Source organism: Falco cherrug, chromosome 2 (genome assembly GCF_023634085.1).
Source record: "Falco cherrug isolate bFalChe1 chromosome 2, bFalChe1.pri, whole genome shotgun sequence".
NCBI classification, from domain to species: domain Eukaryota; kingdom Metazoa; phylum Chordata; class Aves; order Falconiformes; family Falconidae; genus Falco; species Falco cherrug.
In genome coordinates, this window is record NC_073698.1 from 121,697,249 (window position 1) to 121,713,982 (window position 16,734).

At 46.7% G+C, this 16,734-nt stretch overlaps 1 protein-coding gene and 1 long non-coding RNA gene across 3 annotated transcripts; one reads left to right on the forward strand and one right to left on the reverse strand.

Moving 5' to 3' along the window:
* Window positions 1–1,724: 1,724 nt before the first annotated feature.
* Window positions 1,725–13,261, reverse strand: NIT2 (nitrilase family member 2). Of its 2 annotated transcripts, none has more exons than XM_055701495.1 (10): window positions 13,203–13,261; window positions 10,994–11,112; window positions 8,146–8,266; window positions 7,937–8,025; window positions 6,284–6,377; window positions 5,227–5,301; window positions 4,721–4,799; window positions 3,978–4,076; window positions 2,905–2,960; window positions 1,725–2,523 (listed from the first exon to the last, which is right to left on the reverse strand). In XM_055701495.1, exons 1-10 carry the CDS (start codon window positions 13,219–13,221, stop codon window positions 2,435–2,437), a joined length of 840 nt encoding a protein of 279 aa, XP_055557470.1. In that variant the 5' UTR covers window positions 13,222–13,261; the 3' UTR covers window positions 1,725–2,434. The 2 variants fall into 2 exon arrangements, with proteins under 2 accessions (XP_055557470.1, XP_014136462.3); XM_014280987.3 differs by lacking the exon at window positions 13,203–13,261 and adding an exon at window positions 12,018–12,138.
* Window positions 13,262–13,369: 108 nt separating this feature from the next.
* Window positions 13,370–15,830, forward strand: LOC129735324 (uncharacterized). Its single transcript, XR_008730817.1, has 2 exons — window positions 13,370–13,510; window positions 15,497–15,830. It is a non-coding gene; the product is annotated as an uncharacterized LOC129735324 (long non-coding RNA).
* Window positions 15,831–16,734: the final 904 nt, after the last annotated feature.

A 16,734-nucleotide genomic window follows, 5' to 3' on the forward strand; every position in this document is an offset into this window, starting at 1 on the left:
CTAGATGTGGCTTTATCCTGGCTTCCCAGCTGTGGGGGCAATAATGCTGCCTGATAGAACAGACGTTGCTGTGTTTTCTGCCATCTCTTTAAAAAGAATTTAAAGTCTTGCAGGCTGAAATTCTGGAGCTGTTTCAGGGTTGTTACTGGCTGTTTTTTTATACTTACAGAATACTGGTGCATATGTATAATATAGATACTTAAAAGTGCCTGTTTTCTACCAATGCAGAGACCGAGTATTGACTGCTTGAAGCATTACCTAGCTGAGAACCAATTGTGTACTTTTCTCATTGAAACCCCCCAAAATTCATGGTCCCATTTAAATGTATTGCATCCGAGTGAATCACACCGGACACCCCTAAAACGTCCTGCTAAAACCAGGTGCTCGGGAGTTGTCCTGGCAGGCTGAAGAGGACTGAGCTCGTGTCACCTCCTCAGCTGAGTTCACCAAAGTAGCCCACGGCAGATTTGCGCCTGATCTCTCTCCACGTGGGTGCCGGGGGAGGGTCCGGCCGCAGATGTGGTTCTCTCTTGCAGGCTGCAGTTGGCATTTTTAAGTCAAGTGGTCAGCCTGTGAGAATCCTGCACTACTATAATTCCTCCAAAGGTGGTAGGTAGTTCTGCTCTGCTGCATGTGAAACGAGTATAGAGAGGGGAGGGAGCGCAGGGAGGAATAGTTCAGGAGAATGGATGTGCAGTAGTTGCTGTGATTTAAGCTGGAGCCCCGTGGTGGCCATCACGGATTGCTGAGTGTGCAGGAGGCACTAACCTAATGCAGGAGACTTGACTCAAATGGTAAATTGTTAATTCTTTTATATTTATTTTTCAACAAATAAATCTCATTTCACCTCATGCTCTGTGGCTTGTTTCTTAAGAGTTCCAGTACACAATGTACACCAAAATGCAGTGAAAAGTAGAGACCACAAAATGCCAGCTAAATAGATAATGCCACTGAGTGGAGTGGTGTGACCTGTCATTTCAGGGATTTGGTTTAATTTAACCATTAATTTTGCTCTGTAAAACACACACCTAGCTCATTCCAGAGAAGCCAAAAGAACAGTGGTGGTTTTTTTTTTTTTTAAAAGGAGAGCATCTGTGAGAAGAGGATGACTGAACATGAATAAAAAGGTATGGTGGTTTTGAGGGAGACCAGTGGTTAGCCAGAACAGTGCAAAACCTTGCCCACCTCAGGTGTTTGTATTTTGAAACCTCCCTTTAACCCCACTGCTTTCTCTTTGCTGCTGGAAAACCAAAAGCTTAGTGGTAAAGGCTGGATAATTGCAGTTGCTTCTTTTTTTCATTCCAAGGAGGGAAAAAAAAAAGCATTTTGCAAATTCTTTTTACATTAGAAGTACCAAGGTGTCTTCTTTCCATGAAAAGAAAAGAAAAAACAAACCCAAAACTATACAGAATGCTAGGCTGCTTTTGCAAGTATTTTAAAGCTGTCTTTAATAATGAGTTTGTTAGTCTTCTCAGCAAGAGCAATAGAAATAAGGAGTGTTTCCCATGCAGCTGATGGGAGTTTGCCTTTGGCAGCAATAATGCATTTAAAAATGCAGCAATTCTAGCACCTGTCTTCTGGAAGAATGTGGGCAGGAAGACTTCATCAGTGTAACTGGTTTTCTAACTCCTTTTGCCTGACTCCCTTCAGCCTTTCCCGGTGAAACCCAGAATTCAAGCCCATTCAGATGTTGGGTTAAGGATGCAGTATATATAGAGCAAAGGTGTGGTGACATGCAATTGCTTTAATAAAACAGTAACCTGCATCACTTCAGCAATAAACAAGAATTGCAGTAAGGATAACTTTATATATTATATTTTAGGCACGACACATGAGCCAAAACCTGTTACAGATTCTTCTACAGTAGTAGTCCTGTCTGGCAGCTTCTTGCATTGTCCCAAGTCGTGCAGAGCAGAATTTGCCTTGTTTTGCTTAGTGTGTTACATTTTAAGCTTTCCAAGTTAGAACTTGGGTATTCAAGGAACTCTGTTAAGGCGCACACAACTAAGGATGGAGCTGGAAGAATCATGCCTCTAGATTATTCGGTAATTCACAGGAAAACTCATAATACCAAAGCTGAATTTGCAGGATTTCCAGAGAAAACAAGGTTTGCATTTCTATGTTCTACAAAAAAGCCCCCAGAAGGTAACTAAACATTAGCATTGATTTTTATGCATCACAATTACTGTTGTGTTGAACTGATTTCACCTCCATCTTTACCCTAGCTGTAAAATGCTACAAAATACTGAAGGAGATGCAACTTCTGTATTTGAATCAATTTTATAATTACACCACCAAGGTGGTTTGGTTTCTGATTTTGTTCTTTTTAACTGGCACATTTAGCAGTAGATTGTGGAACAACTACTAAGGGAATTCTTCCGAAGACAAAAGCAGGAGCCATTATGCCAACTGAGCCTTCCCTATTCACGCAGCTTCACTTTTTCATCTCTATGCCATAGAGATCACAGCGCTTCTGGCTTAAAATAGGAATTTGCTCACGTATTTCTGCAAGTTTCTTCAGATCTGCAGGGGGTGGGGAAGAAACAGCTATTAGAAAAGCAGTCAAAAACAAAAGCTGCTGACTTGCTCTGATGTCAGGCAGGGTAGCAAGGGGCTTTCGTGGAGAAGGGGGTTTGTAGGGCACCACGACTGGCAGCCAGGGCTGAAGGAAGCCGCAGCTTTGCTCTTCCCTAAGGCAGCAGCTTCCTCAGGAGTAAGGAAACTGGAAGAGTACAGTCAAGTGCTGCTTGTTCTTGCTTTAGTCTAGCAAAGCTGAAGGTATGCGAACACTGCATCATCTGTAACTGCAGGTGCGAGCCCACACACTTAAAACTGTCTCTTCTTCATCTCATGACCTGTACTTCAGAAAGAAAGTGGGGGGGGGGGGGAATCTTTTACTCTTACCTATATCTGTGTATATAACGGTTTCCTCAGCCCCAGCTTTGGCTATGACTTCACCCCTGCAGAATTGAGCACATTTGTTCACAGCATTAACACCGAGGTCTCAAGGCATCAGTCCAGTTGCTGCTGTTTGTACAAAGGGGAGTTCCTACCCTTGATGTCTACAGCTGAAGAAACAGGACTGTCCTAAAAATAACATCATAATTTGTAACTCTGGCATGATAGACATGGCTTCCAGGCTTCATCTATGGCACGTTTTGTGGGTGACATACACATACTTAACATGTTTCTGAAGATCAAGAATGGTGGTAAGAGATACTATGAGCACCAGTACGTGAGCAATGCCTCAAGGGGAAAGAACTTCCCCAGGGAGAACCATGTTTGGCAAGGACTAACACCTTCTCGTTTCAGATCCTGCTGGCTTTTAACAGGAGCACTTTCAACACTTATACCCTGCGTCATCTACTGAACGTTATTTACTGTGTCTCCCACTAGGTGTTCTGTCACTGTTTTATTCATATAACGTTAAAAGCTGAAGACATAGATAAAGCTTTTCGTTCTTTGCCATCATCTGGAAGAGAACAATCAGTAAGTTCCTTTGAAAGAAAAGTAACTGTCTGAAGATTTGGTCACTTTTACCTCCTGTGCACCTGTGTGACTTCTGCTTAAGTCAGACTAGCCAAGATGATGTTCTTGTTCTTTCTTATGTCAAAACAGTGTTGTTCCTTAAGGAAATGAAACAGTTTTGTGTAAGCTGTTCAAGGTGATTCAGTTCTGCACACAGAATTACCACAATGCACAGGATGTACAGACCAAACTTCAGGGGCAAGCTGAAAAGATCAGTAATGCTAAATAATACATACTGTTGAACTATTCTTAGTTTCTTTCTTGTTTTTCAGTCAGTTTTAAAGGATGATTTTGAGAATGTCAACTTAAGTCTCAGGTGCTTTATACCAAGCACTTGCAACGTTTTTAAGAGTAGATGGAAATATAAAGTAAATATTTTTATAAAATAAAAAAAACATTTTTTAATCAAGAAAGCGGTCTGTGTTGGGGGTGTGTGTTTCTGAACTCACCATGGATTTACTACAGTGCTGTGTCCCCAGGCAACATAGGATGCTTTTTCATCTCTAGCAGGAGATACGGTAGCTACGTAGACTTGATTATCAACAGCTCTGTTCACAAAAAGACAAGGGAAGCAGAGGGAAAAGTGAGTACAATTTTTTTTTTATACCACCAATTAACAAAGCAGAAGAGAAAGAATTCACTCAGATGGCAAGATGCATCTCCTTCTAGGGAGGAGCCAAAACTGCAAGTGGTAGCGAGGTGAGAGAAAGCAGAGCCTGGAAAGAGAAGGCTCTAGCGCCTGCTCCAGAGTCAGGGGGTAGAATGAATTACATGTTCATTCAGTATGTAGCAAAGGTGATCGGTGCTGACCAAATGAATAAATAATACTGCATTCATGAAGCTCAGGGTCTATTTCTATCTGTAATTAAAGCAGTTCTCAAATGGTTATTGGCTCTTCCCCCAAGAATTTGTGTGAAGGCTGTTTAGAGCCATGGGGAAGAGGCCCTTGAAAGGGCGTGACTGCAGAGGGGCTGGCAGGAGGGAAGGATGAGCCTTTCCTGATTTTCCCCTTGGCAGCCAAGTCACGTTGGTGTCCCATGCAAGGCCTGGGGGGAGTGGTGTGGCTCCAGTGGCAGAGGGGCCCTGCAGCACCGCTTCTGATGCACAGCATCAGCTGGATCACAAGAAGGGTTCAGTTCCGCCTGCCAGAGCTCCCTCTGAACAGGAGGGTAAGCTCTTGCTGCCTTCTTACCGTCCCCTCTGTAGCAGCTCCCAGTGAGCTGGTCCTGTTGTCAGGTTAAAAGCTCCGGGATATATCAGCAGCTGGCAACCTTTGTTAAAGGAACGTTGGGTTAGGACATCGTTAAGGGAAAGGAAAGATGGTTTACCCTAGAGCGCCCGAGGTGAGGTTTCTTTCAGCACCTCCTGACCTCTGCCCAAAATGGAACCAGATGAAGTCTGTCCATGCACAGCAACTACTTAAGTCAGCCAAGCCCTGGGGCGCGTTACCAAACGTGGGGATACACCTGTCGCATCACTCCACCTGCAGATGTGTACCGGGGAGCGACTGTGGCGTTACTCAGGGGGGACAGACACTCACTGAACACCAAAGTCACGGGCACAAGATGGGTTTAGTGTAACCGGGCAAGGACTAGCGTGCCTGATGGCACAGACTGCCCAGCATGTACTGCCCTGAAACGGCCTGGCATAGCTCAGGCCTTAGGGCTAGCCGTGCTCCGTTAGGTGACCCAGCCTCACCTTGCTGTCCGTAGATTTGAGCCATTTCAGCAAATCTGATATCATAGCAGATGCCCAGGCCCACTTTACAGTATGCTGTTCTCAAAACACAAGAGACAACAGTCATTGCTATCACAAAAGCAATCACAAGACTCCCTGTAGCCATCCTGCCATCTGCTATTTTATGTGTCTCACAGTAACAAGCAGCTATAGCTAAATGTGTACCCTTTATCTGGAACAAGCACTGGCCATCTGTGGCAGAGAATTCATGCTTCATGATGAGAGGAAGACTATGAGAAGCAGTCTTACCTGCACTTTTAAATCAGCCATTTCCACAAAAATCATGTAATATCAGGTCTTTGTGTAATGTATTCCCCTCTGAGTTAGCTGTATGGTTTTCAGTTATTTTCTTTTCAAGGAAAGAAAGCACTCACTGCTCTTCATGGACTAAAGCTACCGTCACGTACTTTCTTACAGCATGCACGCTGCAAGGAGGAAAAACTGACCATGGGAGGCGAGACCCTTCGGAGCTCAGCAAACAGCAGGTGTTAGTTTTTCAGTGCTAGGTGGGGTGGGGGGAATAGGTGTCTTGCTTTTTTATCAGATGTGGTTGATACAAGAACATTGGAATTGGATTTGCACTTAATGTCTCCATGATTATATCATCCTCACATGAAACAATGTGCTGGTGTAGCTGCTTGCTGCATATATTCTTTTCCAAGCCGTGTTTTGTAAGAACCATTTTAAAGAGGTAACTGCTATAAAAAAAAATACAGTAACTTCTCTTTAACAAATCAATAGGACCGTTATTTATTAAGGGAAGTTCTATGATGCATCTTCAACTCTTTTTACTCCTCTGTCCTCTTGCAATCACATTGCTTTTTAAAAGTTTCAGAAGTGACCCATGCACTTAGAACAAACTTAAACTACATTTGCCATGGCTGTCAAATACCTAATGTAAACCTGATCATTGTCTAAAAATCCACTGCTGGGGAGGAGGAGGGGGAAGGGAACTCCAGAATGACTGTACTGTTATTGTGGTAGAGCTCCTTAAAGAGAGGGCTTGTCTTGTACTCACGAGTATCGAATGTGGACAAACTATTCCCTGGACTCAGTGTTTCAGACTCTTTGAACTGTATCTTCCCAGGAACGTTAATGTCAAACAAATGAACCTGTAATTATAATATGATTAATAACAATTTCTCTGCTTGCTATTTGTGCCTCCTATTAGGCACGTGTTTTCTAGTTAGCGTTACTTAGATTACGCTTTTGTCAGGATCCTAACTAAACGTTGCTTAAGATTGTGAGATCATCTAAAGATAATTTAAAGCAGTTTTCTTCTTTACAGAAATATACATGTCTAAAGTTATTTGGTAAAAAAAACCCCAAAGGCCATTTTAAACATAGAAACCCTGTGACCCAAGTGATGCACATATCAAAAGCTTATGTTGCTTACCAAACAGGATGCTCTGTCCTTCTCCCATGCAGTAATAAAAAGTAATTAAGAATAGCTAAGAATATAACAATTAATTTGTAGTACAGCTCTGTATCTTCTTCTTGGAAAGAATCCCTGCAGAATTGCTAGATATCATCTAATGAGTAATTTTGCAAAAGAAAGGATACATACAAAGGGTCTTGAATTATTCAGGATGATTTTAGTGTATTAAAGCAGGTGATATTTTCCTCTCTAAGATTTGAGTCCCATTCCTGCAAAACTTCAAGCAAATACCTTCGCCAAGTCATAAAGTTCCCATGACTTCAGCTATGCAGATGCCTCTTAGCCCCTGCAGACAGTCTTTATCTCTCCCTGGCAATGGAAGATTCTGTTCCTGACCGGAGCTTCCTAATAATGCAGCAGATTTTATATTTTTCATTCCTGTTTACACAGTACAAGCCTGCACTCATTCTACAAACAACTAGTGTGCTTGCAGACTGGTGTGCTGTGATGGAAGGAAGGCAACACAGTACTTCAGAAAGTGATATAATAGTATAGCTAAGTGTAGAGTCAGTTAACAAAATAAATTAATACCCACACCCCACAGGTATTCTGCATCAACTCGCTTATTCCCAGTAACCTTGTGTTTTCTTTTTTGTTGTGGTTTTTTTTTCCCCACCATGAAAGAAATAAGCTGTTGTTCACCTAAGGAATGATACCTGTATGCACAGTCAGATGAACAGAAACTACACCTTGCAGTTATGAACAGGCAGTAGTGCCTCAGAAGGCACAGAGCAATATCTGGGTGGAAGACAACAGTGAGCAAGTGTCAGACACAGCTTAACTCTGGAACTTGGACTTGGGTTGTCTGCACTAACCATACATACAGCACACAAAGTATGTAAAGAACAGTATTTATGACAACAGAAGGGCTAAATCCCTTGGGAACCTGAGGGAAAATCCTGATCCCACTTAACTAGCACTATGTTTTAGACCTAGACCAAGGTACACAGATAAGTTGGATCAGGATTTACTCCTTACCACAGTTTTTGCAGCATCTGGGAAAAGCCAATTATATCTTCTGCATTTTATCATCCTTACCCAGAACAAATTTATGACCACCTTTGGAAGGGGTGTTTACATGTCCCAAATAAAAGTTACATGCAATTTTACTGACAGTACACAGCTTACTAGTAAAGCAAGATTGTACTAATTCACATCACCTTTAGGCACAGATTAAACCATTTGCGCACCACTGCTGAGAAGCCTTTTAATAACAATGTTCTGCCCTCTTACCTTCCTATGCTTTGCCAACATAGCACCGTCAGGCCCAAAGACAGTACACGTGTTATACAGCTTTCCACCATCCTCTTCTGGAATGGATCCTTTGTAAAGGTGAGAACAAAGATTTTGCCCACTGTTATTACATGGAATTTTGATCCGATGGCACTAAAAGACATAGCCTGTTTTTCCCTTCAATGAGACTGTCACTAAGAGTAAACTACCTCCAACAAGATATATGCTGCACTCCTTTGCAACTTCTGAGAGCTTTTGTGTTGACTCCCCAGGGATCTTCTCTGCATAATCCTTAAAGTACTGGGTTCCATATGGAGAATTAAAACATTCCTAGAATTAGAAAATAAAATTACATTAAAATCTAGCAACACCACTGCAAGGAGATGTACTTGACATTTCAAAATCCTCTCTATCAATGTTCTCATACAATCTTCAGTTACACGAGTTTAGTTTACAGGAACTCAATAAGCAAATCTGAAAATATCAAGCGGCCATAACAATTAGATAAAATGCAGCGGGTGTGTCAGTGTGAACACATGCCAAACAGAACAAGAGCTAGGAGTGCCATACAAGCTGCAAGTAACAAGGCTAGCACATTTATCAGTCTAGACTTAGCAAGATCACAAGGGATGTTCTCATTGGAACAATGAGCCAACTTCTACCCAGCTCATTTGACTAGTTACAAGCTAAATAGATCCTCTCAAAACTGAAATGTGCTCATGCTCGTCCACAGCCTATGATTTCTTCAGTTTTAAGAGGACCTTTGCAAAAGCATGCATTTTTCAAAATTGCTTTTATGCTTTTGCTAAAACAATCCTTTAAACACCATTTCCACACAACTGAACAATGTCTTCTGTCCTAGGCTCTAGTTACAGATTTGCTATCCCTCAGAACCAGGCATGTGATCGTTACACAGTAAGATTAATGGAGCAGTTTAGATGCCTGAACTAGGTGGCTAGTGCTATTTGAGATGCTCAGGATATCCAGAACTTCGACTCTGCATTATATTTGCCAGCTCTGTGAAAAGGTGAGACATGCCCCCCATACACACACACTTTTTTGTCCCCTAAAGGAATGCAGCTGAAGGTCACAAACAGGCTATCAAACTCCTCAAACTCAAGTACCAGCTCCTACTCTTCGGCAAGTGATTCCCAGCTCAAGCACCTGCCTTGACTGTTACCTTTGCTCACTGCAAGTTGTAACAAGACACCCCTCCAAAAAAAAGGAAAGAAAAAAAAATCAAGCTGTAAACAGCACAATAAACATTTATGCCTTACCTGCTCAAGCATACTTTTTAACAACTGTAGCAGATTCTGCCGAACTGGAATAACTGAATGGGTATGTTTTGCCCCACATACAGACTCTGGGCCAACAGGTGCTAGCTAACCCACAGCAGCATTTGTAGATGGAAAAAGCAGGAAGGGAAGTGTCTGCAGCCTGTCAAATGAGCTTCCTGGCCTTTGAAAGTTGGACTGAACTTCAAGGAAATGAAAACAATGCCAGCTGCCTCCACCTTCTTCTTGCCACTTGCAGTGGCAATGCAGGTGGTACTAAACCCATGGGTTCAAGAGAACAGGCAGAGCTCTGTGCGAGCTGGCAGTGGCAGTGCATGGGCCTGTTCATAAATTGATGCTGATACAAAACTACAAACCGTCTGCACAAGATCACCTAGCCCTATGCTCTCCAAAGTGGTAAGAATACAGGGACAGATCTTTGAATTGCATTCTATCGATTTCTAGATCCAAATGGAGTATGTTTTTATTCCTTTATCCATAAACATTATGAACTGTTTTGCTCACGCAAATTTTTCCTGGTTCAGAAATTAAAAAACTTTAAGACACCAGGGCTAACATGTCACAGGAAAACTGCCATATGTCTCTGCAGAGGTGTAGATCATATAGTCAGTACAAGTTCTGTTCTTTATGTAGTGCGAGTTTAAAAAAAAAAAAAAAGTGGAGGGATGAGAATATTTCATGCCCAACATCTTAAAGCCAGAACAAAATCTACCTCCCAGAAGTCTGTGAAAAAACTTGTCCTTGTTTGACAAGTTTTACTCTAAAAGCATAAATTATCATTGGCAAAGTGAGTATCTCATCTAAATAGGTCTGGAAAACCAGTGTTTGTACACATGATGAAACTAGCAAATAATAGATAATCTCAAAGTAGGCGGCCCAGCCAGAACAATCAAAGGTCACATTTGCAACCCACGAGCTGCGCTAGCACAGAGGAGCTGGGAAGGTTGCTTAATGCTCCGCCTGTGATGGTAGGAAGGAAAACATTCTGTGTGTAAAACATCCAGACCAAAAATTCACCCAGAGAAGAACTCTGCGCTCCTGAGTCAGATGCTGCAGGGCACAGGGGCAACAGATGTAACCCCAGGAAGAGGAAAAAAGCTCAAAGCTGCACTGGGAAGGTCACCACGCTGCCAGCACACTCATCCATGTGAAAATTCAGCTGAAGTCCAAAAGGAAATCAGAAATGTTCAGTAGTTTTAAGTGGCTATTTACGTTCCCACACAAGGCAGTCACCACAAAAATCCACAAAAATGTGTTTTAATCATAATCCAGCATCAAAATGACCTGCTGGGAACATCTTAAGTCTATTTTGTCTCTCATGTACTATCTAATCTTGAATGATTATAGCAAAGACAGTCACCGTATACCTGTTCTCTTTCCTCTTCATATCAATATTCTTTAGTTGAAAATCACCTTTCCCTACATTTCTAGCATAGAAGGCTCCTAGCAAAGGTTCAAACTGCAGTGTCACTTCTGTGAATTCAGAACCTAGTAGTGATGGAATGGCCTGGGACTTAAACCAGCAAAAACTTAACCAGAATCCTACACCACAAAAAAAGACAACCTGCTGCTTCTTTTTTTGCCTTTTTTTTTTTTTTCCTTCTTAAGTGTGCTGCTAGATAGAATCCCTGGGTTTTTTTCTTGTCTGGAGCCTCACACAGCACCTAAGCTATCCTGAGAGAAACAACAATGTATAATACGTTAGTGACACTAAAAAGAGGTTTCCAAGAGAGGTGCTAAGTAGACCATGATCTTTACTCACAGGTAGAGCCACAACTTTTGCTCCTTTAGCTGATGCTTCTCTCACCAGTCCACAGGCTCGTTGAAGGTTATCTGATTTAACAGCAGATACATGAAGCTGAATAAGAGCCAGGCGGAAGTCTAATGCCAGAAACGAAAAAATTGGTCAGCAGAATTCCCCCAGGAAAAACTCTCCAAAATGTGAATTCACTGATAAGCATTTAACAAAATAAATATATTAACACATACACAAACTACTTCTGACTCACTTTGCAGTTTGTCTATGACTCTGGAAACAGTTTCTTAACAGAGTGAGGACATTCAAACCTAGGCTCACTGGTGGGAACCACACACCACCATCCCCCTGCCCAGGCTGAAGCTCAGAGCTCATGTGTGAGCAGCACCCAGCCCCGGCAGCACCCACCCAAGTTCTAATGTCAGGAGTTACTGCGTGACAGAAAGGCAGACCACCAGCCACCCAGGCCTGCTTCTCCCCTCCCCACTTGCCACAGGCTTTGTGAGCCTGCCTTTTGCTGCAGCCATCACCCCATGAGCACCGCACACCCTCAAACACCACTAGCAAACTCGAGCGTTGGATAATCCCCAAAGCACCACATACAGCAATAGTGTGCTTGTGTCCCTCAAATCATACCTAGCCTAAGAAACGGCTATAAACCCCAATAACGGTAACATCCTTCCTGATCATTTCTTCACAATTTGGTTTCTAGCTGAGAGCCAGTTGCAAGTGTTGCCAACACGCCTCCAGCGTGGCTGAGCAGGGTTTGTGTCTGCAGGCTCCTGGAGTACGCAAGTAGAAGGGATCAAACCAAGTTTTGTGTGGACCCCTCAGACTGCCTCCCATGAATCCCCTGCTGCCTTGGGACTAGGAAAACACATCTGCTCAGGCACAACTGTCTCCCTCTTTTTTTTTTTAATAAAAAAAATAATGATTTAAAAAAAAAAAAATTAAAAAAAAAGTGCTCTAGCTTCGTAAAGAAAAGTATCCCTGCTTCAAAGCCCCTCTCTTCTCTAGGAAACTTCCGTACCGCACAGTCGAAGACCACTACAGGGTACAGAAAAAACTGCAGCACCGCCGCGGCGCTGGGGCAAAGGGAAGAGGGCTGCAGGCGAGCTCAAGGCAGGACCGAGCATCCCTCTCCTGCTGCTGCAGCGCCCGCCCCAGCGCCCCGGCACCAGCCCCCGGGGGTCGGCACACCATCAGCCCCCACCCCGGCACCAGCCCCGCGGGTCGGCACACCATGAGCCGCCCTCGCCCGCGGCTGTCCCCGCCGTCCCCAGGGGCCGGGGCCCTCAAAGAGGTCGGACACGTACAGATTTATACTCAGCATAAATTCACTGTTCAATAAACCAAACAAAACCCGGAAGACCAACTGCCTGGGCAAAGTTTAATCAACCCTCCCGCGCGCCCGCAGCCAGGAGGCCGTTAATCGCGCTTCCCCGGGCCGCAGGGCTGGAGCCGAAGGGGAACGTCACGCTCGGCCGCAGCGAACGCGCCCGCAGCTCGGTTCGGTACCGGCCCCCGCGGGGACACGGGGTGGCGCGTCACCCCCGCCCCCCCCTCCTCCGACGGCCACGGAGCGCGCGCCGGACGCCCCCGGGAGCCCAGCATGGCTGGCACGTGTCCCCGCCGCAGGCCGCCGAGGGGACCGGGGCCGCCGCAGGCCGCCGAGGGGACCGGGGCCGCCGCAGGCCGCCGAGGGGACCGGGGCCGCCGCAGGCCGCCGAGGGGACCGGGGCCGCCGCAGGCCGCCGAGGGGACCGGGGCCGCCGCAGGCCGCCGAGGGGACCGGGGCCGCCGCAGGCCGCCGAGGGGACCGGGGCCGCCGCAGGCCGCCGAGGGGACCGGGGCCGCCGCAGGCCGCCGAGGGGACCGGGGCCGCCGCAGGCCGAGCGCCCGGGCGGCCGCCGCAGGCACCGGCCTTATCCCGCACGCCCAGGGCTCCGGGCCGCACCCGGGCTCGGGCTTCCCCTGCGGGCCCCCCCTGAGGCCGCCTCAGAGGAGCGGGCGAGGGCCCGGCGGGGACAAGCAGGCGCACGCGGCGCCTCAGGAGGAGGCGGCAGCCCCCAGCTGCACGCAGCGGCCAAGGCCCGGGGCCCCGCCAGAGCAGCGGGCCCAGCCCCGTGCGGCGCCCTTCCCCACGCCTGCGGCCGGGGAGGGGGGGAGGGGTCCGGGAGGAAGCAGCCGCTACCCCGCGCCCGCCGGCACTCACTGCCCATGGCCGCCCGCATCTCGGCGGCTCCCGCCGGCCCGGCGCGTGCGCGGGGCGGAGCAGGGGGCGGGGCAGGCCGCGAGGCGGCGCGGTGTCGGCAGCGCACCCGAGGCCCCTCCCGCACTGGCCCGGCCCCCCAGCTCCTCAGGCCGCGCCGCTCCCGCCAGCGGGCCGCTGCCCGCGCGCCTTCCACAGCCTCGGGCCTGCCAAGAGCGTCTTTTATGGAACTTTGTGGAATTTCGGTTCCTGTTGCGTACACGGAGGAGCCTCCCCCAGGCTGACAGCGCACGGCAGCAGCGGGGGCCCAGGTAACCCGGAGGTGGCTCAAGCTAGTGGCCCGGGCTGCCCCGCCTGCCGCCCGCGGCCGGGGAGGCGCCGCTGCTGCGGTGGCCCCGCTCCCTCACGCCGCCCCAGCGCGGGCAGCGGCGGAGCAGCAGCGCTCCAGCAGCGCCCCTGCCCGGGGTGCAGGCCCTGCCCTACCCTCGGCTTGGCGCGGGAGGGACAGCGCGGTGCCGGTTTCAAACCACAGGTACCCGAAAGCGCTAAATACGCCTAGAAGGGCGAGTTACGCACGGCCGCTCCCCCCGCCCCGCCCGAAGGCGAAGCCCCTCAGCCGCTCCGCAGCCTCTGCGTGCCCTGGAAAGGTTATTTGACAGGATCAAAAGCTTTGGAGCTGCCCCCAGGATGCAGCTGGAGGCGCTACGGTGGCGGCCGCGACCTGGGCTGAGGTGTAACGGGAGCTGCACGGGGAGGCCGGGTAACCCCGACTGTGCACCCTAAGCACAACCCCACGGCGCCAGCCCGAGAGGCCCGGGGGTAAGGGGCACGGTTCCGTACACGGCCTCACACGGGGCAGCAGCCACCCCGGCACCACCGGCGAGGGTACGGCCCTGCTCAGGCTGTGGAGCACACAGGGAAGCACTTCCACGTGGCAGGAAAGGCCACCGCCAGGAAAGGCTGGCTGTCCCGCTGCCACAGACCTTCCTTCTGTCAACAAAATAAATAAAAATTAAAACCCCAGCAACACAGCAGCTGCCACCTTACATTCAACAATACAGAGGGCAGCGCATGCAAAGTAGAACAAGTGCCCGCAAACCTCTGGCAGGCAGTGCTGGAAGTCCCTGAACGAGGAGGCCAGGAAGCAGCATACTTACTGTTTCGATTTTTCCTTTCAAAAACTAGCACTCCAGTATTGTAACTGGAATTTCTGCTCAGCAACACAAGTTTTGTGATGATTTAAAGAACAAAGTCAAAATTTTTTAGTGACTAAGTATCCTTTATTGGCAGCGCTGGATGCATGGGGGATCCTTCCGCCTAACATGCATGTCTAAAGTAACTATCTTATATTTATACCATAAAACAATGAATATTTCATTAATGCCTATACATATTCATTACCTAACCCCACCTACTCTCGCTTCGTATGTTAATTAGCTTATCAGTCCTTCATGCTTGGGCAAATTCCTCCAAGAATTGTGGGCAGGGGTCTTTGAGACATGGGCAGTGGTCTCTGGGAGGAAGGCCGTAGGTCTTCCTCATGGTGTACTTTTCACCTTTTGCTAGAAAATGCTGAGCTGGCTGAGTTGGCCAGTTTCAACCAGTTCTAGCTTTATCTGTCTTTCCCCCACTGGGGTGTTTTGGCTCAAGTTTCAACATAACAGAAGGACAACAGATAACAGGATGTTAGCTTAGGTTTCAACAAAAGGTAGACGGACAACAGGATGTTGACAGGCACAGAAGGTCGACAGATAACAGGATAGCATTACAAGATGTTGACAAACACAATGCACATGAGGATGTCATATATCTTATATTCATTACATTTTAACTACAAGATTTATTCTGTCCTAAAGTGAATTCATACAATATCAGTGAGAAAAGCTAACTACAGCTACATACACTATGATGCAAAAGTAGTCTTTAAATTGGGGGTGGAGATGCATAAATTGAAATTATTCAGTCTTGACTGAGCTTTATAAGATAGAGTCTGTTGATAACATGCACATTGCTTTAAAAATTACAAATAATTAGCATCTTAATGGCTTGGATTATACATTTCTACACAGAATGATTTAAGAACTGACTTACTATAACTTTACTTACGGTTGACCTAAAAGGTCTGTATTTGTTGTATTTGTTGTTGAGAATGTGGAAAACATAGGCATGATTCATGTCAAAATAGCATATGGTATGATAAGTATAATTGTTGTACCTTGTGTGAATTTAAAATAATTTGTGACCACTGTAACCTGTATCACAATTGTAATGAACAGGCGAATGTGCTTCTCCTTTAGAACAATGTAACCACTTCTTAGAAAACTCTGCCTGGAGCAGAGGCAATCGCTACTTAGGAAAGCGCGCCAAAGACCCTGAGACTCTCAAAAGCGCGCCAAAGAGCAGCCAAGAGGAGGAGGAGGTGTACCCTAGTAACACAGATGACCCAATGGAGGAAGAGCAGGACGAACATCCGGCGAGAAGAGATTGGTCAAGATGCTGCTATAAAAGACACTGTTTTCAGAACTCTGTGTGCGTGTGGTGGAGCTAAGGGAGCTCTCCGCACACCCAGCACTGTTTTGCTTATTGTTTCTCAGCCTAAATTGATTGAACCCAAATAAAATTGATTTCGTTTATAACAATTTGGTGACCCCAACGTGATCTCACTGTGCTTTCCTGGACTGTGACTTTTTGAGGGGCACCCCACAGATTGTGGCTCAAGAGTAGCAGTCTAGGTCAGTCTCCAGAGATCAATGAACAAAAGAGAAACAATAACCAAAAGGGATTGGAGCTCCTAGGGAAAAAACTGCAGTATAAAGGACCTGTAATTCTGGTGCATGAAGATTCGAACGAAGACAACGAAGTCGTGAGTATAAGGGAAACCGTTCGGTTGGGTGGGATCGGTTACTTGTATGTAAGAGTGTGACTGAGACAGAACCTAATTCTGGAAACGGACTCTAGGTTCGGAGCCAGGATTTGAGTTCCGAAGCAAGTGTGGAGGTCTTCTAACCGCGGTTCCAAACTCCCACGAGGGACTTGGCCGGTGAAGGACTGAAGCGGTTTCTATAGGATTCATGGGTGGGATCTAAATTCCTATAGGGTATGTGGGTGGGTGAAGGGTTCAACCCCCTGCAGGACACTCCTGGTAACTAAGGGCGATAGGAAGCCACTGTAAAAGTCCTAGGATTCGCGGGTGGGTGGTAGGTCCAAAACCCCCTGTAGACATTGGTATTGGCAACCAAGGGTGTAATACTCCGGAAATCGTAGGTGGGTGCAGACCCCCTACATAACACTTATTGGTTGCTAAGGGCGATAGGAATTGCCGCAAAATTCCTAAAAATGGCCAACATGAGTCAAGATTTGAAGAGGAAACAAAGGAAGAAAAGGAATACCCAAAGATTATTCCCCTGGATAGTGCCTTAGGAATAATGCTCAGGCATTGGGGTCACTGGCCATCTCAAGAGGGAAGAACTAAAACAAAAATGGTCCATTACTGTATGAATGTGTGGACGAGAGAGGAAATTCTATCCAATTATGT

Bases quoted from the DNA above. Each gene is read 5' to 3' on its own strand.
- NIT2 (XM_014280987.3), bottom strand. From the start codon at position 12,123: ATGCTCGGTCCTGCCTTGAGCTCGCCTGCAGCCCTCTTCCCTTTGCCC. The intron at 8,267-10,993 runs GTGAGTAAAGAT...TTCTAATTCTAG, and splicing joins CAAAAGTTGTGGCTCTACCT to GAATGTTTTAATTCTCCATA. The intron at 6,378-7,936 runs GTAAGAGGGCAG...TTATAATTACAG, and splicing joins TGTTGGCAAAGCATAGGAAG to GTTCATTTGTTTGACATTAA.